The sequence below is a fragment of the Cupressus sempervirens genome, chromosome 11 (genome assembly GCF_028749045.1).
Source record: "Cupressus sempervirens isolate cs-2001-9-10 chromosome 11, ASM2874904v1, whole genome shotgun sequence".
Classification (NCBI taxonomy): Eukaryota; Viridiplantae; Streptophyta; class Pinopsida; order Cupressales; family Cupressaceae; genus Cupressus; species Cupressus sempervirens.
This window is the reverse complement of record NC_143128.1, coordinates 607,140,888-607,167,389: the sequence shown is the minus strand read 5'-3', so window position 1 is coordinate 607,167,389 and position 26,502 is coordinate 607,140,888. Positions and strand designations below refer to the sequence as shown.

General features: G+C 35.1%; 1 protein-coding gene across 2 annotated transcripts in view; it reads left to right on the top strand.

Moving 5' to 3' along the window:
- LOC149531146 (MLO-like protein 4) overlaps positions 1-26,502 on the top strand; it is a 134,789-nt gene that overhangs the window by 85,704 nt on the left and 22,583 nt on the right. For both annotated transcript variants that reach the window (XM_089811112.1, XM_089811113.1), the window contains exon 13: positions 13,622-13,689. In XM_089811112.1, the coding sequence (XP_089667238.1) occupies positions 13,622-13,689 (68 nt within the window). The remainder of the gene's footprint in view (positions 1-13,621; positions 13,690-26,502) is intronic.

The following is a 26,502-nucleotide window of genomic DNA, read 5'->3' as shown; positions in this document are numbered from 1 at the left end:
TAGTGTTTGTTGGCACCCATGATTGAGATGTCCAAATTTCTTTTGATTGGATTGTGGTCACTGCATTCAATTTGTCTGCATTTACACAATCTTGCCCTCTTCAGTATTAGGGCATAATAATTCTTTGATCAATGTGATTGGGCATTTATGATTTGGCGGCCCTTCTTTTGACTTGGCAGCACATTGAGATGTGATATTCATATTATGGCCGACAATATTAGTGATCGATGTTTGATCACTATTTGGCTGAACTCTTTGGTGGCTTGTGTCTCGAATGAAATCTAGTGGTTCGCTACTTGAGTGAGGTGATGCATATTTTTCCCTACAAATAGCAGCCATTGTTTTCGTCCAAGTGGAGGTATTATTAGTCTATTGACAAGGTTTTATCATTTCATTTTGAATTGGGACTATTTATTTTATATTTTTAACAATTATATTAAAATTCAATACTGTAAAAAATAATAAATACCTTATGTTGGTTGAAATTGGGTGCATTATCACTAGTATCCGACATCTATATTGTAGGGTTAGGTGTTCTTATTATGGAGAAAAATAGGATTTTGATAGAAAATTTGCAAGGTTAGAAATTTCACAATAGGCAAATCAAGTTGTAGTTGATCCTTATTGAAAAGGATCTGTGGGAAATAGTAAGTGGAACAAAAACAAAGCCAAAAGATGCTGATGAACTTACAAAGTGGACTGAAAAAGATCAAAGAGCAATATCCTTGATTGGTCTTGCACTTTCAGATACATATCTCCACCACATCAACTTATCAGTATTCGAGTAGTTATTGCGGATTTTTGGTGTGAAATTTTAGTATAAAAACTTTAGGCTTAGTTTTAAAGACCTTAGAGGCCCCGGATGGGCTCCAAAATGGGTTCTATTTGAGCCTGCACGAGTGAAGCCTTCTAGATCAGAAGTTGCGGACTCCCAAAAGGGGTTATAATAACCAATCAGATCAAAGGTTCGAAAGTTATGGCCTCCCAAAGTTGGGTCGACCAAAATTTCCAAAATAACTGTCAAAGGTGTATCAAGCTGACTCTATATGTAATTTAGGTTGGGTTGGTTTTTAGGGTTTAGGTTTTATGTCTAGAAACTTTTTGGGTGATGTAAAAAGGGCTATATAAGGAATGCTTGTACATTGTCTAGGACAACTCTATGTTGCAAATTATTGCATGGAAGTTGCCCATGTGGGTTTGCATATTGTATTTCAAAATTCTGTAATTTCGCATTTGCGGCGATAATAAGAAGCCCATATTTTGTTCTCGCAAATTGCTATTATTTCTTTGTTTCTGTTTTGTGTTTATGGTATTAAGGGGAGCATCTTTCATCAAGTGGTATTAGAGCTTGGTTTTCTTGAGTGTGTAAATAGATTGCTGACTATGAGGAAGTTGCACCAGGACCGTGGTTTGGGCTGAGTGTGTAGATAGATCGTCGATTGTGAGGTAGTTTACACTAGGGTTTTAGTGAAATTGCGAAAATGCCTCTACGAAGACAACATGGTGAAAGAGCCGTATGTGTTACACTTAAGGGTTTAATAGTCCTTTAGAGACAGATGCAAGCATTGGAAGAACAAATGCGTAGAGGAATAAATCTTGCTGTAAGAGATGAAAGCAAGGATGAAGACGGAGAAGAAGAAAATGCTGAAGTAGAGGTGGTTTCGAACCTAGATGAAGAATTTTTTTTCAAGGCCATCTCCAAGATTGGAAAAAGACCTAAGTTTGAGGTTCCTACATTTTTGGAAATCTTAACACAGAAGAATTGATCGATTGGATCAATGAATTGGAGGAATACTTTGAGTATGAAGATATTGAGAATCCTAATAGGGTGAAGTTTGCGAAGGCAAAATTGAAAGAATATGCGAAGATCTGGTGGCAAGAGATTCAATTGGAGTGAAATAGAAGGGGAAGGACAAAATCACCAGATGGGATCAGATGATAGCTAAAATTGAAGCAACAATTCATTCCCATAGATTATGAGCTTGATATGCTAAAGAAAATGCAAGAGTTGAAGCAAGCGGAAAGATCTGTTCAGGAGTATACCGAGGAGTTCTACTGAGTTCTCATCAAAACTAGCAATGTGGAATTTGACAAGGAAAAAGTTGCCTGTTATCTTAATGGGTTGAGGTGAACCATTCAGGAGGAGTTGAGTCTGGTCCAAATGAACATTATTGAAGAGGCATATTGGTTTTCCCTAAGAGTTGAGGAAAAGCTAAACAAGAAGCTTGATAATCAAGAATAGTGGAAGAGGTTGTGGTGGAAGATTTGGTGGACGGTCTTATGGAGGTCGAAATGATGTTCAAGCAGTAGCATCAGAATCAGAGGGGAAACAATTCCAAAAAACAATAGAGATCAGACAGGAGGAGGAAGAGGGCAACGATTTAGAAGAGGAGGTTTTCGTGGGAATGTTTTCACTACGGAGAAGGGGGGCATAATTAATAAACCTTCACCAACTCTTTAGGCTAACTTTGTGATTTAATTGAACCTGGTGCATTTATATTTGTATCTTTGCAATATAACAATTTTTAAAGACAAATAACACCAAAATGCACAATAGAAATGCTGAAACTTTATTCAAATTCAATAGATAACTAGATAGTTTCATGTTTACAATAAATCATCATGAAACTATTACATTTATTCATATGAAATAAACTAGGGAAAATATAAGATAAAGAGTACCAGAATGAAGCTCTTTAGGCTTATATTTGTATCTTTGCAATATAACAATTTTTAAAGACAAATAACACCAAAATGCACAATAGAAATGCTAAAACTTTATTCAAATTCAGTAGATAACCAGATAGTTTCATGTGTAACAATAAGTCATCATGAAATTCTTACATTTATTCATATGAAATAAACTAAGGAAAATATAAGATAAAGAGTACCAGAATGAAGCTCTTTAGGCTAACTCTGTGATCTAATTGAACCTGGTGTGTTTATGTTTGTTTCTTTGCAATATAACAATTTTTAAAGACAAATAACACCAAAAAACACAATAGAAATGTTGAAACTTAATTCAAATTCAGTAGATAACCAAATAGCTTCATGTATTACAATAAAGCGTCATGAAACTCTTAGATTTATTCATATGAAATAAACTGAGGAAAATAGAAGATAGAGAGTACTAAAATTATTAAAGAGCTTGTTTCCTCTTTGTTGGCCACACACAACAGATTAACTGCAGCAGCCGTACACTTGCGAAAATGGTTGTAAACTAATCATTAAACCCACACCAAAAATCAGAAGTACAATAAACTTGCAATGCTGAAAGGAATCTCCACAAATCTATGCAAATTTGACCCCCATTTGAAGCCAACTCTAAAGCAATATCAGTTAGTATTTCACAACCTCTAAATGTTGATACACAGAAGTCTCTCATTCTCTTGTGTCGATACTCACAATCTTCCTGAAGGTTGAAACCCTCAAAAAATCCACAAGCCTAAGACAAATATTCTCTACAAAATAATATTCACATAAAATGCAAAATAACATTCACATAAAATGCTTGAGAAATATCCCACAAGTCCCTTTTATCCTTTTCTTATGAGAGCTCAAACACTTTCCTAGCCAATGTGGGATTAAAGATATATTCCCTCTTTTTAATTTTTCACTTAAAACTCTATAGTTGGTGCATAAATAATTCTTTTATAATTAATTTTTCACTTGGCCCCATCTATGATAACTTGACCTTTCATTTAAGTGACTTAAGTTATAATATAACTTACTAATATAAGCTCAAAACTTTATATTTCTTTTGGCCAATAAATATTAATATCTCCATTATTACCCATCATCTTTGCATGTTGTCTGAACTAGGAGTTGAAATGACAAGCAACATATGACCATACTTCATTTCAAAAAAAGCAGGGGTCTATCTTGATGATTCAACACTTACTATAAATAGTAATTAGAGAAAATGATGTCCGAATAAAGCCAAACGAAGACCAAATTGAAGCTCTGAACCCGGATAAAGGAAGTCTATGTGCCACCAAATAAGTCTCCTCTATCAATTGACCCTCTAACAATCTCCACTAGCCTACAAGGGTCCACTGATAGGCTAATCCAAAGCTAGAGTGATGTCTCTAGCTAGGAGGGGACATCACAACATAGAGCATTTGAATGTTCATAGCGTAAAGGAAGGACAGATTGGAGAATAGAAGGCCAGGCCTGAGTTGCGCATGTTGATGAAGATGCCAAATCATCCCATTCTAAAGATACTGAAAGAGGAGAAGTATTAGTTAATAGAAGAGTCTTTCCTGAGTGGTGAGAATGAACTTGATCAAAGGGCTTTCTTTCGCACAAGGTGCAAATGTGAAGATAAGTGTTTTGATGTTGATGGTGGAAGCACTGACAATCTGGTGTTAGAAAAGATGGTCACAAAGTTAAATCTCAAGAGGTAGAAACACACTCGTCCATACTGTATTGCCTGGGTGCAGGATGACCACAATGTCATGGTCAATGAGTAGTTCCTAGTGAAGTTCAAGATTGGAAGCTACTAGGAAAAGGTGTTGTGTGATATCATACCTATGGACATATGTCATATGTTGCTGGTTAGGCTGTGATAGTTTGATAGGCATGTTGTACATGCCATTGCAAGAGAAATTAAAAGAATGTATGTAGTACTACAATAATATGTTTTATTGATGGAAAGGAGTTTCTCAAAAGTATGAAGTGCGAGCATATGTGTTTTGCTGTAATCCCAAAATATTGTAAAGAAGAAGTAGAGGAGGTACCTACAGAAGTTGCGGATTTGTTGGGAGAGTTTCTTGATATTGTGTCTGATAATGTACCTAATGGATTACCCCTAGTGAGGAAGATCGATCACTAAATGGACTTGATTCTAGGAGCTAGTTTGCCGAATAATGCAACGCACATAATGAGACCAGCAAAAAGTGAGGAGTTGAATAGACAAGGGCATAATTTATTGCAGAAGGGATTGATTTTGGAGAGCCTGACTCCACGTATTGTACCAACAGTATTAGCACCAAAGAATGATGGAGAATGGATGATGTGCATAGATTCGCGGGCCATCAACAAGATCACAATCAAGTATACATTTCTATTGCCATTGATGGATGATATTATGGTTTGTTTGAGTGGAGCTGTGTATTTCACAAAGATAGATTTGAAGAGTGGGTACCATTAGATTTACATCAGAGAAGGAGACGAGTGGAAGATTGCCTTCAAGACAAGGGAATGATTGTACGAGTGGTTGGTCATGCCTTTTGGGCTAACTAATTCACTAAGTACATACACGAGTCTCATGAATAATGTATCGAAGGAGTTTTTGGGTAAGTTTGTCATTATTTACCTAGGTAATGTTTTGATCTTTAGTAAGACATTGAAGGAGCATTTGATGCAAATTTGTAAGGTGTTTGATAAGTTGAGTAAAGAAAAATTGTCGAGAAATTTGAAAGAGTGTAGCTTTTGGAAGGAGTTGATGTACTTGGGATTTGTAGTATCAACAAAAGGTCTGGAAATGGACTTTGAGAAAGTGAAGGCTATCCTTGAATGGACTACTCCAAGGAGTGCTACAGAGGCAAGATTCTTTCATGGATTGGCTAGTTTTTACGAAAAGTTTATCAGAGGTTTTCTTTGTGTTTGTGGACCCTTGATTGAAACAATGAGAGGGGACAGAAAAGAATTTAAGTGGACTGTAGGAGTAGATAGAGTTTTAATTTGTTGAAACAAAAAGTTACAAAGCAACTTGTTTTAGCACTTCTAAATTTTAGTAGATTGTGATGCTAGTGGCAATAGGAGTTGCTTTAAGCCAAGAAGGTAGACTTGTTGCTTATTTCAGTGAGAAGTTGAATGATGCTAAAAGAAAATATTCTGTTTATGATCAAGAATTTTATGCTATAGTTTAGGCGTCGAAGAAGTGGAGACAATATCTCCTTCCTAAGGAGTTTGTTTTGTGTACTGGCTATCAAGCTTTGCAATATTTGTATAGTCAAGGAAGATTGAACCAAATGCATTTGAGGTGGGTTGAGGTTTTGTAGAGTTATACATTTTTTTGAAACATAGTAGTCGGAAGTCTAACAGAGTTGCAGATTCTCTTCGTACATGTCAACTTTTGCTAACATAGATGCAAATTGAGGTGGTTGGGTTCAAGGAACTGAAGAATTTGTATCCAGAGGATCCTGATTTTGGCAAAGCTTACAAGACTTGTATTGAACCTGTTACACTTGATATGACAAAGTGGTTGGATTTTATAATCCAAGATGGTATGCTATTCAAAGGAAGTCAATTGTGCATTCCCAGAAGATTTATGAGAGATTATCTAATCAAGAAAAAACATAGTAGAGGGTTGGTTGGACACTTTGGTAGAGATAAAATCATTTCTTTAGTAGCTGAGAATTATTTGTGGCCATAGTTGCAGCAAGATGTGAAGAAGTTTGTACAGAGTTGCAGAGTATGTCAGATGACAAAAAGAGTGAAGCAAAATATGGGTTTGTATCAGCCATTACCTATACCAGAGAAGCCATGGGAGGATGTCAGCTTGTATTTTGTTCTTGATTTACCAAAACATAGCGAGGGCAGGATTCAATATTTGTGGTGGTTGATGGATTTTAAAAGATGACACATTTCATTGCTTGCAAAAAGACTAGTGATGTTCATGTGGCAGAGTTGTTTTTCGGAGAAACAAGGAGACTACATGGTCTGCCAAAGAGTATAGTTTTAGATTGAGCACCAAGTTTGTTGGGTATTTTTGGCGTACATTGTGGAAAAAATTGAAGTCAAAATTGAAGTTCAATTCATCACATCATTCATAGACAGAAGGACAAACCGAAATTGTGAATTGAAGTTTGGGGAATTCGCTCAGATGATTGGTTGGAGATAAACCAAAGGGCTGAGATCTGAATTTTCCTAAGGCATATTTTGCATTCAACAATTCTGTCAATAGGGTACTGGTATATCACATTTCCAAATTGTATATGGGAACAATCATAGAAATGCTTCTAAATTAACGCAGTGGTATAAAGGAGAAATAAGTAGTGCTGAAGCAGAAGATTTTGCTAAACATTTGAAGAACATCCATGAGGAGGTGAGGAAGTACATTATTAAGATGAATGCATAGTTTAAGGCTAAGGCAGACGTGAGGAGGTATAAGGAATTTAGATTGGAGATGAAGTCATGGTTCGTTTGAGAAATGAGTGTTTTCCAGTGGGTACATATAATATGCTGAAAATGAAGAAGTTTGGATTGTGACAATGCATGATTCTAGAAATGCCTATGAAGTGGAGTTGCCTGTTGAATTGAATATTTCACCAGTATTTAATATTTTGGATTTGACAAAGTATTATGAAGGAGGTGATGGAGATGAAGTTGCAGGAGCATAATGGGGTATTCCAGTACCTAGTTTAGCTACAAAAGAGATTGAGGAGATACTGGACACCCGTGTTGGCAAAAGTATAAGTAACAAAATTTATGAAGAGTACTTGGTCAAATGGAAAGGGCAACTAGTAGAAGATTCATCATGGCTAGAAAGGGAGGAGGTTGACTGTCTTGGTTTTCCTCTGAGCACTTGAGACATGATGGGGTCACTTCTCAAATTACGCTAGGTGTCTAATGCAAGAGCAATCTTGCATCACCCAAAAATGTTTCCCTTTTGTTTCTTGAATAAGGGTTATCTTAGTGCAGAGTTATTGTTTTCGAAGGCTTTCTACTTAGTAATTCAGTTATACGAGCTTGGAATGTCCTAATTTCAAAGGTGGATGTTCATCTTGTATATATCAGCCTATCAGTTGAGGCTCAGTGCCATATCATGAGTATTTGAGGAGTTATTGAAGGATTTTGGTGTGCAATTTTGGTATAAAAATTTCAGGCTCAGTTTTGAAGAACTTAGAGACTCTAGATGGGCTTTGAAATGGGGTTGACAAGAGCTTGCGCAAGATATGCCTTGCTTATCAGAAGTTGTGGATATAGTAAAGGGGATATAGTAGCCAATCAAAACAACTCGAAAGTTATGGCCTTCCGAATTTGGGCCGACCAAAATTTCTAAAATAAGTGTCAAAGGTGTATCGGGCCAACTCTATATGTAATTTTAGGGTTAGTCAGTCTCAAGGGTTTGAGTTTGATGTCCAGAAACTTCTCGGGTGGTGTAAAAATGCCTATATAAGGAATGCTTGTACATTGTCTAAGACATCTCTAGGTGATAGTTCACAACTCCGTGTTGCAAATTATTGTAAGAAAGACGCCCATGTGGGTTTGCATATTGTATTTCAAAATTTTGTAATTTTGCATTTGTGGCCATTATAAGAAGCCCATATTTGTTCTTGCAAATTGATGTTATTTCTTTGTTTCCGTTATGTGTTTGTGGTATTAAGGGGAGCGCTCTTCATCAGAATGGAAAAAGAAGGTCTAACCATTCCTCTAAGTCAAGTTCTTTTGTGTCAAATGAAAGTCTTTTCTTCATGAACATCATCTTGTGCTACCATTGCAAGAAGAGACACATTGTTATGAATTGCACTCGATGTGCTAAGGAACTTCTTGATGGAAAACTAAATACAGATTAGACATTGACTACAAATGACGACGACAAATTCCTTCATGTGATGGCTATTGAAGACCCTCCACCCAAAGATAGGGAGGATGACTATGCTTTCTGAATCAAATCAATTGGAGGTGAAATGCAATTGAGGAAGGAGGACAATCAACATCCTCTCGTCAATTACTAATGACAAGGCGACTCATTAGTTTTGGTGGCATTTTATGATTTTCTTTTTAGTGTTCCTAGTAGAATTTCGCCTTATGGGTGGGAATGATAACTAATGTTCCATTCCCACCTTGTGGTTGGACAAGTTTGTTCCAATCACTATTGTTGATTGTTTTTTAGCATTATTATACCGCTCTAGTAGCAAGGGGACGTCAAGAGGGGGAGGCAGGTTTCCAGGCAGGGGGGATAGAGGGGCCTCAATTTGGGGACGATAGGGAATGACGGGGGGAGGGTGGTAGGGTACGATAGGTGGGGGGTTTGTACATACTATATTCTATATGTTGGGTGGATATTTTGCAACTGACAATTTTGTGAAAATCTAGTCACGAAATAGGTAGACCAGCCACAATATGTGAGACAAAATCTCTCCTACATTAAAGGGAAGGCTTTCCATTTTCACCATTCCTTGGATCAACTCAAGGTAAGCAAGAAGATGAGAGATTTTGTGAGGGGTGTTACAAATATTCTTTTCTCTTATCTTTCAAGAAAGAATCCACTTACTTGTGGAGCAAGTAATGGGCAAGATGAAACCTCAAACTACACTTCTCTTTAAACTTGTAAACAGTGATACCGATAAACCAACTCTAACTCAAAGGCTAGTTGAAAGTGTATCAATTTGGCTCTAAGTCTTGTTTTAACCTATTCTATAAGAATAACCTCTACCATTGGGGCACAAAGACTTCCTAAAGTAGGGAATTATAACTATTTTTTGTGAATTTGAGATGGTAATATAAGCTACAGTCAAAGCTCCTAGTCTATGTATTGCCACAACCGCTCCTAGTCAAAGCATTGACTCTGATTGCTTCTTAAATCACTATGCTCTATTATTGAACACACAACAATAATATGAATCGAAGACAATAGGCACAAATTACAGTGAAAGCTTCGAATCCAATTGCTTCTTTTATTCACTTTTCTCCTAAATTTGTACTACACAATAAAATTTATGTTTGCACAAGTCTGACAAAACTTTCTTGCATACAACAAAAGACAATTTTTACAATGAGGGGGCACTCCTTTATATAGGCAAAGGAGTTGATAAAAAGGACGAAAAAGTGGGAGCAACTCAAACAACTTTGACCCTGTTTAACTAACAAGAGAAATTATTGGATTGCATGTCCTTACACATGTAAATTGTATTACATGTAGTTACACATTTTTGCGTAATACATCCTCTTCAATTACAAACATGAAAGAAGAAGAAAGACAAAAGAGAAATGAAACTATCCTACGGATTGTTTTGAAGGGCCTTGTACTTGGCGATGCTATCCCAAATGATCACATGATTGGGAGTTCCTGTATTTTGTGCCACTACATTCATCTTGACTCGTTGTTGCGTCTTTTGATAGCCTCTCACTCTCTCTGATGAATTGTCCATTGTCATTTGAAAACTTTATGTGAACAAGCTTTTCTCGCTCAAGTTATCATGAATTCTGCTTTGTGGATTGGCACATTTTGGAGTCTTCAACACTTCGAAAACCTTCATGATGGTGTCTGGATGTAAACTCAAAACAACTTTTCGACAAGCATCTGCAACTTTTTTGAAACAAAATGCTTGACACATTCCCACACGAACTCAAGTTCTCGGATAACCATTGGGAAAATGAAGATCAAATGAATTACTGCTTCTTGAGAATCAAAACATGCCTTCTTGACGGGATATCTCTCTTTTTTTTTGAAGAAGTTTTGACATGTCTTGAAGAGTGTGTTGCAACATGAAGATGATAAATCTCGGAATGAGATTGAATCTTTGAGAATTTTGAGATTTGAGTTACAATTATGAATCCATGAGGGATGAGTGTTCGAAGTGTGGATTAGACACTTATGGAACATAGATGATGGTTGGAAATGAATCGGAAAGCATATGTACTTGGATGGAAAGGGCCAAACTCAGAATTGGAAAGATGGATTGCATGTGGGAAATGATGGGCTTTCGTGGGTATGGCCAAGAATGGAAGTTGGAATACATATGAATGCGTGCAAATGATTACTTTTGTCTTTAAAAGTGTGATCTTTAGTAAAAAATAGGTTCTATGGATGTCATTACACGTAAAGTGTATTACATGTAAAACGAAAATGCGTTCAAGTTCGAAAGATGGAAAGGCGTGTAAATGGGAACGGAGGATAAGATTGCATATAAATGTGGATGGAGGGTGAGATTACGTGTAATCACATGTGGAGAATGAGATGCAATATGTCATGACATGGAAAGTGGAATTACATATAATTGCTCTTGAAGTGTAATTACATATGAAAGGAATGGTTGCAATGTGCGTTGGCATGTAGTGGCGAATATGGAATGAAACGATGCACTTGCATGAAGAGGTGGAAGGTGGAGTGAAGTGAAACATCTCAAGTTTTTGGGAAAGAACTTGCAAATTCTTCCAAAAGAAGAAAAAATGAGAAAGCAAGCAAACATACAATGTAAACAAGCACAAAGAAAACACATACCTTTGTTCTGAAAGTCCAACATGTTAATGAGCAAGTTGCTTTCAAGTGTAAATTCGAATTTGGAGTTTGGGGAAAATTTGTAAGTGTGAAAATGAGAGTTTTCATCTAATTTAAAGGAAAAATGCACTTTTCATGGCATATATATGAATAAGTGTACAAAATCAAGATAAAATATGCATCAAAATACCAAGATAAGCATGAATTACTAAACAAGGTTGAATTTATCCACTTAGTCAAAGATTAAAGAACCAGAATAGACCAATTCTCCCTCAAATCCGGATTTACAAACAACTATTTAACTTCTTCCACACTTACAAATAATGAATGAATAGAGAGCAAAGAAGGGTCGAATTTGACATGGAAATGCCAAAAACATGGTCTGCAGAAGCAATAACACACATTAATACTCAAAAACGACCTCTATTGATTCAAACATATGGGCTGAAAATGTCATTTTTTGAGTGTTTTAAACAAAAATGTGCTGGGTCGTTTTTGCAAAAACTTGGCAAGAAAAAGAAGAATTTGAGTCATTTTTGGTTTGAGAATGCAAAGATGTCTTCCCCAAATGCATATACATGGACCCAAATGCAAAAATGTGACTTCAAAAAGTATAAAAGTGGATAAAAAATTCAATAATCTGGGCGTTTTTAGCAAAAACGTGATTCAGAAAAAGGTATGAAATGAAGCTTTTTTGACATCTAAAGGCAAAAATGTGTTCACCAATAGCATATTTATGGACCAAAGCCTCAAAACGACTTATATTTAAGCCAGAAAGTTATAAAAAATGCCCCAAATCTGGGTGTTATTCACAAAAACGTGGCTCAAAAATGCATGTATTTGAGTCATTTTTGTTTTGGATATGCAAAATCACGACCCCCAAAGGCATGTAGATGCATTTAAACTTAAAAAACGCCTCTCTTGTGATGGATTTCAAGCCATTTTATGGGTAGAAATAAGCATTTTTGATGGAAAACATGTTCTTGGAGGAAGAAAACATCAGTTATTTTGCCCTTGAATCTTCGATTTCAGGTTCCATGAGGGTATATGCATGTATTGCAAGGCAAATCACACCTTTTGGGTGCAATTACATGTTTTAAAATCACCCAGAGAGACTCCTTATTCAAATTGCACCTTTTGGGTGCAATTACATGTTTTAAAAACATATGGAATGGAGTCTAAGCAAAATCTCACCTTTTGGGGGTCACTGCATGTTTTTTGAACACTTCAAATATGCATGTCTCACCTTTTGGGAGTCATTGCATATTTTAAAACACATTTAATAACATGTTTTATGTGTTTTAAAATTGACTTTTCATTCAAAATCGCACCTTTTGGGTGCAATTGCATATTTTGATGAAAATGTGTGTGTATACATGCTATGCACAACTTAAGTGATGAGTTTGGTTTTGTGATTTTGTAGTTCAAAAAAGTCTCAAACTTCAAAATTTTCGATATAATATTGGAGTCAATAATTATTGTCAAATGCAAAAGAGATTAAAAGTGCATTTTCCATGATCTGGTATAATGTGGCATTGTGTGCAAAGTATAAGCAAACATTTTAATGTAGTTGACATGCAGATTTCTGCATACATCATCCGATATCAATTTAACATTGTCATGTTATATTGCTTCTTTTGTACTACCATTTATCTTGTATAAATTTGACTCCCCCCCTGCCCACCACACACAAAAAAGAAAAGAAAAGGTGGCCCTCAGGTGTCAATCCCTAAAATGCATCCCTGTCTCGAAAACACTATGGAACATAGATGAAATTGAACTCCTAAAGTATGTCAACATACTTTTTGAAACTCTTTTCATCGCTTGGGAATTTTATGACTGCATATAGTGATGGAAGGATAACATGTTCTTATGAATGACAGAATTTTTTTTTTTTTTTTTCCAATGGATTATTGTATGAATACATATGCTATGGAATGAAAACATACTCGTTTTGAATGGAAAAATACAATTGTTAGGCTCTTCATCTAATTTACTGGTTTAGGTTCATGTTGAAGGGTTCGATATAATTTTTTGGGGGTTGGGTTCTTTTTGTTTGATCAAACGTGTATTTCTTGAAAGTCCTCATTTTGACTTAATGCATGTAATATTGACAGTTTCTGTTGAAATGAAGTTTTCTCATCATCCTAATGATGAATGATTTATTATTGAATAGTATTTCCCAATAATTGTAACTGGTTCAATGTAATGTTGCTGTTTGTTTCCGAGGAGCAACATAAAGCATAGTTGGTAGCTACAATTTATTTCATGGTGAAAAGCATAGTTCTATTTTTGAATTACATTAGAATTGCAATGTCACAGGAGATAGTGGGATGAAAATTCCATATGCTAATTGAAGTGAATTTTCTGTATTGTTACACCAAAGTTCAGATGAAGATATGAAAGTGATCTTGGATATTGCCTAACAAGAGTGTTTATTTTCTCTTTCAGTGGGAAATCAAGGCACCTACTTGTTTCATGAAGGATAGTGCATTTGTTTTCACTCGTCTAATTTCTGGGTATGCAGTAATATGTTTTGAACTTTTGATGTTTTAAAAATTAATTAATGTAGCATTTTTCTAATTGGGTAATAGTTGGTAAGTGCTCTCTTACTTTATGCTGTTGAATCATTCAGATGATGTAACCTCAATCATACATTATTGTTGTCTCGCAAAACTGTTATTACCATTGAATCAACTGTAGAATTATCTATTTGATGAACATTAAACTATATTCATTTTATAACATGGTTTTGATCGTGTTTCTGGTTCCATATTCCTAATAGTATTTTGGATAGTAGGTTGCTAAGGAGCTGTATATCTTGGTGGAATCAAAGCCATTAAAAATTGCACTATGCCCAGCCAAATTTTATTTGTTGATAAAATGATCTCCACTGTGCTGAATTTATGAATATATTGTATGGGTACATAGAAAGTAGTCTAAATCTTAACAAATTAGTTTATAAAGTTTGCATCAAGGTTTTAGTTTTTGAACTCTTATCGTTCTATTGAGTCTAAGGATTTCTTCAAGTTTATTTAAAAAAAAACCCAAGTAGATTTTTTGACTTCACCCGGTTTGTGTTTTGTAAAATTTCAAATATTTAATGTGGTTTTTCTTTCTCAATACCCATGTCGATTAATTTGCCAAGCTCGAACTTGGCTCCTCTATTTGCCTTGCTAAGTCAAAGAATATATTTATGAACACAAGCAAGATAAAGTCAATTAAATTCTAGTGTAGGTGCCATAAATAGACTCCCCTCAACTCCATTATAGAATTACATAGTTAAAATTTTGAAATTTCCCAGAAAATTGTTGTCTCCAGTTTTATCCTTAGCAACAAAACTTACCAGAACTTCAATTCTGTGACATCCAATTATCTTTAGTGCAGAGTTGTTGGAGATATATGTTTGATTGTTTGTTGTCATTGATGTCAAATATTGCGGTCTGAAAGTGCTCGTGTTTTCTCAAACACTGTGTGGTCTGAAAATCTGCTATTTTTGGAGAAGTAAGCTTGTGTGTTGGGCATGTTAGCTATTGAACATGCAGAATAGGGGAAGACAAGTATGTTTCAAGTGCTATATAATAGTATAAGACAAGTATGTATTCAATGCTACAAAAAAGTGGAAGAAAGGTATATATTCAGTGCTGTGGAATAGTGGAAGCCAATGCTGTATTTAACAGGTGGAAGATAAAGGTGCATTCTGCAGATTGTATCCAGTGCTTCAGATTTATTTTCTCCCATCCAAGAGTCATCAGTTATGTCTGTATGTCATTGATTCAGTGACAGAGTTATGCAATTGAAGATAATAAGTAGTCCGTTGTGTTTTCGAGAAATCAAGGCTGAAGATATGTAGATGTCATTTGAATTAGTTTTAGCCTTTCTTCTTGGTTGTGGTGTGTCCTTGCGATCCGTATATTGTTTTGGTGATCCAAAAATAATAGTAAGTGTCGCAGAATCTTTGTTTCTAATGAAACAATTGAGGAATCTCTATTTCTAGCTATTTCACAAAAGAAAGAGGAGATTGCACTGCATGCAAAAGTTGTTGCAGATGCATGTGTCAGCATGAATGCTAAGTATATGCCTGAAGGGCAGATTGTTAGCATGTATGGGAGAGATGATTAAGTGGTTGGCACTTGGATTGATTACTTATGTATTGCATTCGTGACTTGGTTTGTCATTGATGTCAACATATATGTATTCTGGCTGTGACAGTCAGACTTACAAAGACATATATGTTCAGTGCGTTGTTCTACATTTTGTCACTACAAAATATAGTTAACATTACGAAACTTTTCTAATAGAGTTTCACGTTTCTCTGAGATAATTCACTATTTAATTGACCAACAATGATCAACCAATCATTCCCAATTCACATAGTGAATCCTTTTACTGAAGACTTTCATCAAGTCCTTTTTGTTTTTTCAGTTTGTTAGCATATAATTTATTTTTGAAGCCTTTAAAGTTCTTATTTGCGTTTTCGAGTTTTTGTTTAGTTTTCTTTAAGTTTTTTATTTTGTTTCATTCCATCTTTTGCTTTCGATTTTCCCTTCCATTCAGGATATCTTAGGGCTTAATTGGAGTTAGTATTCAAAAGATATGGCCATTTAACACCCAGAAAGTGGATTCTCCATGTGCAATCACATTTTTAAAATATGGATGTTACATTTCAATAGTGAGTTTCACTTTTTGAAAAATATAACATAAATTCACTTTATGTTATGTTTTTAAGTTATTTTATCACTTTTGATTTATCACTTAAGTGATTTAAGTGACTATAGTGCACTATATGTTATATTTTCATGTTGAGTTGTTTTTTATTTTTTCATTTAAGTGATTATAGTGCATTAAACAGTCTAATTTGTTGTAAAGATTTACTTTAATGATTTATTTAAAATATTTGAGTAAGATGTCACTTTTCAATTTACACAATATGTAAACTATATAGTGTAAATATTCTATTTTGACCCATTTAAAGTGATTTTTACTCAAAATTTAATTAGACATGCGCTAAATAGATCACTTAAGTTGTTCAACTCAACATGTCTTTTTCCAAATACGCATCATGCAATTGCATCTATAGAGTGCGATTTTGCACTTGAATGGAAAAGATTGACTAAGGCAAATGGCAAAAACAAGTCATTTTAAATATGTAATGGACTTCCAATAGTCCTAGTTACATGAAAACTCCCTTTTACATGCAAAAGATGTTACATGTAATGACACCTGGAGAGTGCGATTTCGCTCTAGGAAGCCAAGTTGTGGACTTAGGCAAATAAAACAATTTTATTTTTAAACATGTAATGGACTTCCAAGAGTCCTATTTGCATGTAAAATGCATATCCAGCCAAAATTAAATGCAATGATCCTCATAGAGTGTGAAGCTAAATTGTGGACTTAGGCAAATAAAACAAGTGCATTTTTAAACATGTAATGGACTTCCAAGAGTTTGATTTGCATGTAAGATGAATTTCAGCCAAACGTTAAATGCAGTGACCCTCATAGAGTGCGATTTGCACTTCCAGCCCACATACATGTTTATTTTAAATATGTTATTGCATGGCAAGGGTCCAATTTCGCTCTCCAAGCAAAACTGTTTGCATTCAAAGGGCAAAATAACACATGCATACACACCTCTAGAGTGTGATTTGGCTTTTAGATGCATGCAAACACATTCAAAGGACGTTTTCCCTCATTTAATACCCAAACATTTCATGCAAAGGTAGCAAAAGGAAACGTTTTGCTCAAAAACACCCATAAATCTTTGCTTCCAGGCCATGTATTTGAGTTTGGAGGGCACATTTTGGAGTTTGAATGCATTTTGAATCCACGTTTTTAATTCTTTACAACCAAAAACAACTCACATTGATGCATTCGGAGGGCATGTTTTTATCCAAAAACATCCAATGGTTTGCATTTCATCAAAACGCTTGGATGCAAAGAGTGTTTGAGACCACATTTTTGGCATCTGGAAGCAAAAAGGCCCATGTAATTGGGCTTTCCAAGTCCGATTCATATCAAAAACATTTGAAGGAAGAAGGTTGGAATACAATCTTGCTTATTCATCCACATGCGTTTGCCCTTGGAGACTACGATTTGCATTAAAACTTTGAATTTTTCAAAGGCTCTTAGTTGTTGCATGCATTTGCACTTAGAGAACCCGATTTTAGAGAAGACTTGTTCATCCAAACTTCTCTTCAAATAAGTTTGAAATCTTCTTATTGTTACAAATGAAAAAGTCTTCTAACTCCAAAAACAAAATTTGCATGTAAGAGAGGTTTTGAAGTTTGTCAAGTTTGAGTTAGAAGCAAGAGGAAAGTTTTTGCTTTGCTTTTAGTTTTCCTTGTTTAAACTTTGAATTTTTCAAAGGCTCTTGGTTGTTGCATGCATATGCACTTGGAGAACTTGATTTTGGAAAGACTGCTTCATCCAAACTTCTCTATCCTCCATTTTAGGCTCATTGAGCTCCAAGTAAGTAGAAGGATTCAACCTTGTTTGTATTCCTTAATTGTTTTGCTACAATATTGCATTCTTTGGCTTGTTTTTGTCCATTTGTTTAAATACAACCCTTGTCTTTTGCATCATCTCTAAATAAGTTTGAAATCTTCTTATTGTTGCAAATGCAAAAGTCTTCTAACTCCAAAAACAAAATTGCATGTAAAGAGAGGTTTTGAAGTTTGTCAAGTTTGAGTCAAAAGCAAGAAGTAAGTTTTTGCTTTGTTTTTAGTGTGTTTTTGGAGAAAAGTTGAAGTTTTTCACCCAAGAATGCAAGTGCAATTCCATGTTTCCATCTCCCACACTTAATCCATTTACCAAACTCACTTATTTTCCACTTTCCCTTACATGTAAGCGCACTCTCCACGCTCGATTGCATGTTTTACATCATTTAAAATGACTAGTTTTTATCACATGCAATGACACGTAGATAACTTGATTTGGTGAAAACGCACATTTTAAAAAGTCAAAACTCTTATTTTGCACATATCCATATGTTTCCAACTTGCATTCTTGGTCAGCCAAAGCAAAAGCCCATTTCGCCCACATGCAATCCACCATCTTAAATTTGACTTTGGCCATTTTTGCCCAAAATAGAAGTCATCCTAAACATTTCCGCCCTTCCAAGGTGTTCAATAAGTATCTAATCCATACTTCAAACGTTGATCCCTCATGGATCCATTATTGTAACTCACATCCCAAAATTTTGATGAATCCAATCTCATCGGAAGATGTTTTCATCTTCATGTTGCGGCCCACTCTTCAAGATGTGTTAGAACTTCTTCAAAAAACCAGGATATCCTATCAAGCAGATGTGCTTCAAATCCAAGGAAGCAATAATTCATTTGGTCTCCACTTTCCTAGTGTCTAGCCTAGAACTTGAGTTCGTGTGGGAATGCACCAAACATTTTGATCCAAAAAATAAAATAAAAATAAAAATGAGTTAAAGATGCTAATGGGAAAGTTGTTCTAGGTTTACATTCGGACATCATTGAGAAGGTTTTCAAAGTGTCGAAAACTCTAGAATGTGCGAATTCGCCAAAGAAGAATTTACAACAACTGTGGAATGAGGAAAAGCTTGATTTCATGAAGTTTTCAGATGATAAACAACAATTCATCAAAGAGAGTGCGGTAATTGTGAAGGTCAAAAGAAATAAACCGAGTTTCAAGACTCCTTGTAGGACAATCCTAGGATAACTTATCTGGTAATTACAAACATCACTACATCAAGACATTCCAATTAGTGTTATAATTCCTACGAGGAAACAAGGCAAAGACCTAAGTATTTTCAAATGCTTACTAAGCAAATAAATACAAACTGATGGAAGTTAGAAATTGAACATCCTTGAACGTTAGTATACTGAAAGGCTTGTCATATGATACGAAAGGATGGATATACTTAACTAGTTATCCATAAGGCCTAGGATAAGAGAGATCTCTCCTAGGAAGGATGGGTAGATCGATGTTGATTACACATAAGGTCTCGAAGAGAGGAAAGTGAGAAGATGGTGCTTAGTGGAGTGTTGTTCTAAATATTTAGAGCTGGAAGAAGCACTCCCTCGGGAACTTGGCACTTTATCAAAACCCCTCTTCGAGAAGGGAATTAAGTAGAAGTTAGGATCTTATATTCTTACATTTAAATTTCTACAAGACACAATCTTATGAATTTATCTATCTTTGGGGAATACTAATACATATTGTAGGTTCATCAGCTAGGAGATCGTAAAGTATAACCAAAAGTATAAGGGATATTATAGTGGTATTAGAGCATTGATCTTGCCATCATGTGAACAACATTTCATGCAAATTTATGAGAGAAGAACTAAGAAGACTATTACGAATTAGATGGCCAATGAACTAAGAACTTCCATGGATTAAACTAATCAAATTCTCACGAGTCAAAACAAAAGATTAGATTAACCCAATCATGACCTTCTATAAGCTTTGGAAAATATGGGGAACTCTATCAATAATCTAAAAAATAACCCTTCCCATGGAAGAGATATAAGTTCAAATGAGCCCGATATGAATGTATCATCTTCTCGAATCCCAAGACCACACTTCTTACCAAGGGAAGAAATACCAATGGAAGATGAAGGAATAGACCAATTCACCAATAGCACGGTAGATAATGCGAGAGCCTATGCAAGCCTTGAATTTAAAATTAAGAAACTCATTACATTTGCAGAATTTTGTGAGGGTCAAAAACACGAGGACCATAAAAGATCAAGGAGGCATATAAACAAAGATCTCAAACACAAGGTGAACAAAGTGATACTACCCAATTTTGATGGATGAAGAAAAATGACAGCCCATGCATGGCTCCAAAAATTAAACACCTATTTTACTTTTAGCCCGATGACCAAAGAAGATGCTCTTCAATTCACCATACTTCGCTTAGAAGGAACATCACATGAATGGTGGCACAATGGACTCTTCTTCCTAGGCCATCAAAACATAACATCTTACCAAGATTTTTCTTAGAAACTTATCAAACGATTCGATCGAATCGAACCTGAATGGTACTTCAAAGAACTAACCCATTTAAAACAACATGGAATAGTAGAAGAATTTGCGAATGAATCCCAAAAACTTTCTGTCATGGTTCTTGACTTATCCCAAAGAAGGCTAACATACTTTTTTGTTGAAGGCCTAAAAGATTCTATTAAAAACATAGTCAATCCTTTAGAACCTCAAACAGTGGAAAAAGCCATCCAAAAGGCCAGAAAGGTGGAATCTAATGTATCCAAGGAAAGGTTTAGAACTTACCCTCCTAAAACTTGAAATAAGCAAGAAGGATCAAGAAGAGAAAATAGAAATAAAACATGTTACTTTTGTAAAGAACAATGGAATCCAGGGCACTTATGCCAAGGTAAAGAAGCAATTAAGAATAGGGATGAATTATCTAAGAAAAGTCAGTGTTTCATATGCAAAGAACCTTGGGCACCAGATCATCAATGTAAAAGGAGACAATTACATACGATGGAAGAAACATATGAAGATGAAGCTCCAAACAATAGAATAAAGATGGACAAGAAAGAATTTGGGACATTAGCAATGGTCACCCAAGAAAGTGGAAAGAGACCTTTTCGTGTCAAAGGAAATATTAAAAATTCAAAAGGTGATTACATTAATAGAGTTACGAGCTTCCCACAACTTCATCAGAAATGACCTAGTAGCAAAGGGAAGGTTAAAAACTCAAAAATTTAAAGGCTTTAAGGTGATAATGGGAAATGGTACTATTGATCAATGTGTAGAGATTATTCCGCAATTAGGAATTACTCTAAATAACCACACTATGAAAGCAGATTTTTTTTGTGGTGAAACTATAGAATGTTATCATCCTCATAATGCCTTGGATTGACTCTTTAGGGCATTTCACTATAGATAACCCCAATTTGGATGTATGTTTCAAGCACGAAGGAAAATATATAACATTAAGAGGATTACCTAGTGGATCCCCCAAAGTAGTGTCTTGCAATAGAATATAACATATCCTTAGGCATGACCAAGGAGAATGGATATTTGAATGTATGGTTCTGGATAAATCACTCACTGATGAACTTATAATACATGTAGAAATACGTTCCATCCATTAAAACACAATAAGATATTTGAAGATATCCCTCTAGGCCTACCACCCAAAAGAGGTTTTGAGCATTCCATAGAATTAGAGGAAGGGGCAAAACTAGTCATAACCACCCCTTACAAGCACCCCTATTGATACAAAGAGGAGATTGAAAAAACTATTAAAGAATTATTGAAAATGGGACACATTTAACCAAGCAACAACCCTTTTGCCTCCTCAGTAGTACTCGTCAAGAAAAATGATGGAAATATGAGAATGTGCATTGATTACCAAGCCTTAAACAAGAAAAATCAAGAACATATATCTAATTCCTAGGATAGATGAGTTGACGGATGAGTTACATGGTGGTTGATATTTTTCGAAAATATATCTAAGATCCGGATATCACCAAATCAGAATGAGGAAGGAAGATGTCCCAAAAACAACATTTAGATGCCATTATGAACATTTCAAATTTCTAATGCCTCAGCTAATGAACCATATTTTCAGGAAGCAATTAAGAAGGTTTCTCCTCATATTCTTTTATGACATTCTCATTTATAGTAAATCTTGGGACGAATATTTGCAAAATATCAAGGAAATCCTAAATATTTTAGAAACAAAGTTATGATATGCCAAAATTTCAAAATGTGAGTTTGGGCTAAATGAGATCCTTTACTTAAGACATAAAATTAATGCCAAAAAGGGGTACGCATAGATGAAGAAAAGATCAAAGCTATTAAAGAATGGCTGAAGAGAAAAACTCTAACCCAACTTCAGGGATTTTTTGGGTTATGCAATTACTATAGACATTTTGTAAGAGGGTTCTCAAAAATTGCAGCCCCACTCATAGACTTAACTAAGAAAAGTGCTTTCTCATGGAATGAGAAAGCTCAACAAGCATTTGAGCAATGAAAAAAAACTATGAGTTCATGTCTTGTTTTAGCCACACTTGATTTTGCGATGCCCTTCGACTTACATTCCGCTGCATCAGGTGAAGGGATTGTAGTCCTCATGCAAAAGAAGCATTCCATAGCATTCAATAGTGGCAAACTCACGGAAGCAGAAAAACACTATTCCATATATGATAAAGAAATGCTAGCTATAATATATGCCTTAGCCAAGTTCCAATAGTACTAGTTTGTGGGACGATCATTGTTAAGACAGATCATAACAACTTATGTTTCTTCCTGGCCAGAAAGATCTTAATGATCGTCAACAAAAGTGGGTAACCAACATTCAAGCATATCATTTTGACATAGAATATGTTAAAGGGGTGAATAATGGAGTTGCAAATGCTCTATCTCGACGCCTCCACCTCAATATGGTTACCAGTATTTTAGGAGATTGGAGAAAATATATGATTGATGAATATCCCAAAGATCTTGAAGCTATTGGGATATTAGAAGAAAAAATTCCAAATGAAGATTTCAAAATTCAGGATGATATATTTTATGAAGGGAGAGTGTTTCTAATCCATCAATCAAGAACTAAGAACACAATTTTTATAGAGTATGATGATAGTGCCTTGTTGGGTCATCAAGGGTATTTTAAAACATATGAATAGATAAGAGAGAAATTCTCATGGAAAGGGTTGAAGAAAGATGTCCATAAATATGTACAAGAATGCATGACATGTCAATGGAACAAGGTAGAACACACACATTTTGTAGGGCTACTACAACCATTACCCATTCCTAATTAGAAATAGGAGAGCATTTTGATGGATTTCATAATTGGCTTGCCCAAAGTTCAAGGGAAGAATATTATTTATGCAGTGGTGGATAGACTCACCAAATATGCTCATTTCTTTCCAGTTAGCACCGAGTCATCAATATGTCAGGTAGCGGAACTATTTTTCAGAAAAGTATTTAAGCTCCATGAACTTCCACAAAATATAATCAGTGATGGGGATAGCAAATTCATTAGCCAATTTTGGCAAGAGCTATTCAAACTAGTAGGAACCAGTTCAACCCCTAGTATGACTTACCATCCCCAAATAGATGGCAAAACTGAAATTGTTAATAAGTGTTTAGAAGGATACTTGAAAAATTACGTAACCAAGCAGCAGAAAACATGGATAAAATGGCCACGTTTGGATGAATTTTTCTATAATACAACCCACCACATGTCTATTGGAATGACCCCTTTTAAAGCTTTATATGGTAATGAGGCACTTACATTTGCAAGCTTGATCCCAGAAGAGAGTTGAGTACCAAGCGCACAAGATTTTATTTTGACAAGTACAGATATCTTAAAAACTCTTAAGGAGAACTTATAGTAAGCTCAAAATCAACAAAAGCTTTATGTCGACAGGAAGCACATTGAAATAACCTTTGTTATTGGAGATTTAGTATTCTTAAGATTACAATGATATAAACAAGCTTCAATAAAAATGAATGGAGTAGGAAAACTCAAAACCACAATTCTATGGAGCACATCAAGTATTGAGGAAGATTTGAGAAGAAGTGTATGAGATAAAACTTACCGAAGGGTGTAGGATTCATAATGTTTTCCATGTTTCCAGGCTTAAGAAAGTTTTAGGGAAACAAATAGAGCCCTGTACAGAACAACCCCTACTTGATGACGACTGTCAGCTTACCCTAGAGCCCAAAGTTATATTGGACACCTGGGAAAGCAAGTTGAGGAATAGGAATATTACAGAGTATTTAGTTCAATGGAAGAATCTGCCTAAGGAAGACACCACTTGGAAGAAGGAACAAGCTATCAAGTTGCTTGAGAACAAGCAAAATCAAGCAAGAGGGATTGTAATGGCCCTAGGAAAATGTGATAAATATTTGCAATAGTTTATTTCATCATTATAATTCATAACCTTAGGAATATCAATAAAGCAAATATACAAATAATTATTATTAAATAATAATTCGTTGTTGCAATTAAATTAATAGTAAATAAACTATAATTGTTATTTTAAGTATTTGTTGTCACAATTAAAATAATGGAGAAATAATTATATAAACTCCTAATTATAAGTCATAATTGTTATTATCAAATTATAATAATAAAATAATTGTTATTCTTAAACTATAATTAATAATAATAATTTAATTATAAATCTAACAATAATATTTTAATAAGCCAAGAAAGACGTAAAGCAAATAAATCACAACCAAAGGCATTGGTCGTGATTCTGCACAAGTAATGATGATATTATATAAATATAATCCAAGAGGAAATCAGGAAGGGAAAAAAGAGGTGAAGATAGTTAGACTCCCCTCGTTACAGACAAAGGAACTTGTAGTGATCGCATACGAAAGAACTGGAATCAAACTTGAAGTCTAGAGAAGCATACGACCCAGCCAGTATCCTTTTAGACTATCTCTCGAAATGTGGCAAAGTTGTTCCTACACAATATTATAACAGTCATCAAACCCTATTCTTTGTAAAGGCGAGCATATTAATAACGTAGAAGGCCATTTGCTCTTAACAATACTTCCCCTCCTATAGTTGCAGCTACATGTTGGCAGAAGATCACAATAGTAAAAGCAATGTGGAGATAAAGTAGAACAAGAATACACATAGATATTCGTAGGCTGTAAGTGGATAGAAGCAAGAGTACAATCATAGATTGGAGCCAAAAGATACAGTATCAAATCCTAGACCCAACATTACCAACCAACAATTTTCATTCTCACATTATTTATATCTCACCATAGGCAACAATTAGTAGTACTCAAACTCAGAAGAAATAAGCTTGAGTTTCAAGACTCCCCATAGGACAATCCTAGGATAACTTATTTGTTAATACACAATAATCACTACATCAAGACATTCCGATTAGTGTTATAATTCCTACAAGGAATCAAGGTGAAGACCTAAGTATCTTTGAATGCTTACTAAGCAGTTAAATGCAAACTGATGGAAGCTAGAAATTGAACATCCTTGAAGGTTAGTATACTGAAAGGCTTGTCATATGCATATGAAAGGATGGATATACTTAACTAGTTATCCATAAGGCCTAGGATGAGAGAGATATTTGGTAGGAAGGATGGGTAGATCAATATTGATTACCCCTAAGGTCTTGAAGAGAGGGAACGCAATGAGAAGATGGTGCTTAGTGGAGTGTTGTTCTAAATATATAGAGCCCCAGGAAGCACTCCTCTAGCAACTAAGCACTTGATCACAACCCCTCTTCGAGAAGGGAATCAAGTAGAAGTTAGGATCTTATATTCTTGCATTTAAATTTTTTGTAACTAGACATAATCTTAAACATTTATATATCTTTGGGGTATACTAACACATATTGCAGGTTCATCAACAAGGATATCGTAAAGTATAACCAAAAGTTTAAGAGATGTTACATGTTTTGAAGAAAAGTGAATACAAAGAAACCATTGGAGCTGAAACTTTGATTGAGAGCAATTGTGATAGTGCAAATTAGAAGCTTTGATTGTAATTTGCGTTTGTTATCTTTGATTCATGTTATTGTTGTTTGTTTTAATAATAGAACATACTGAGTTAAGAAGCAATCAAAGTCGAAGCTTTGAGTGAGAGTGATTGTAGTGATACATAGACCAGAAGATTTGACTGTAGCATGTATTATCGTCTCCATTCACAAAAATAGTTAGATTTCCCTACTTTTGGAAGTCTTCGTGCCCCAATCGTAGAGGTTATTCTTATAGAATAGATTAAATGAAGACTTAGAGACAAATTGGTACACTTTCAATTAGCTCGAGTCGGTGTTGGTTTTTCATTATCACCATTTCTAGCTATTAGATAGAAGTGTAGTTAGAGATTTCATTTTTTTTACCACTCTTTCTCCGAGTAAGTGGATTTTTTCTTGAAAGATAAGAGGAAAGGATACTAGTAACACCCCATTCAAAATCTCTCAACTTCTTGCTTGCCTTGAGTTGACCCAAGGAATGGTGAGAAGGGGGAGCCTTCCCTTAAGAGTAGGAGAGACTCTATCTTGTACATTGTAGCTGATTTACCTTTTTTGCAATTGGATTTTAACAGAATTGTCGGTTGCAATATATCCACCCAACACAATGAGGTAAGAGTATGGAGAAGTAGGTTGTGCGAGATTATAGTTGTGTTCGTGAATATGTCTAGATGCTATATCTATGTTCACGGAAATTTATTTGAAGGATTGCATGAGTTATAGTTGGATATGCAAAGACTGGTTGCAAGCCTGTTTGCAGGAAACATTTTAGTGGTAAATCAGTTGTATCTTTTAAGTGAGATGGAATTCAGTTGAGTGGGCTTGGATATTGATTGACGACATGTTTGTGATGATATGCTTGTGGTAGTA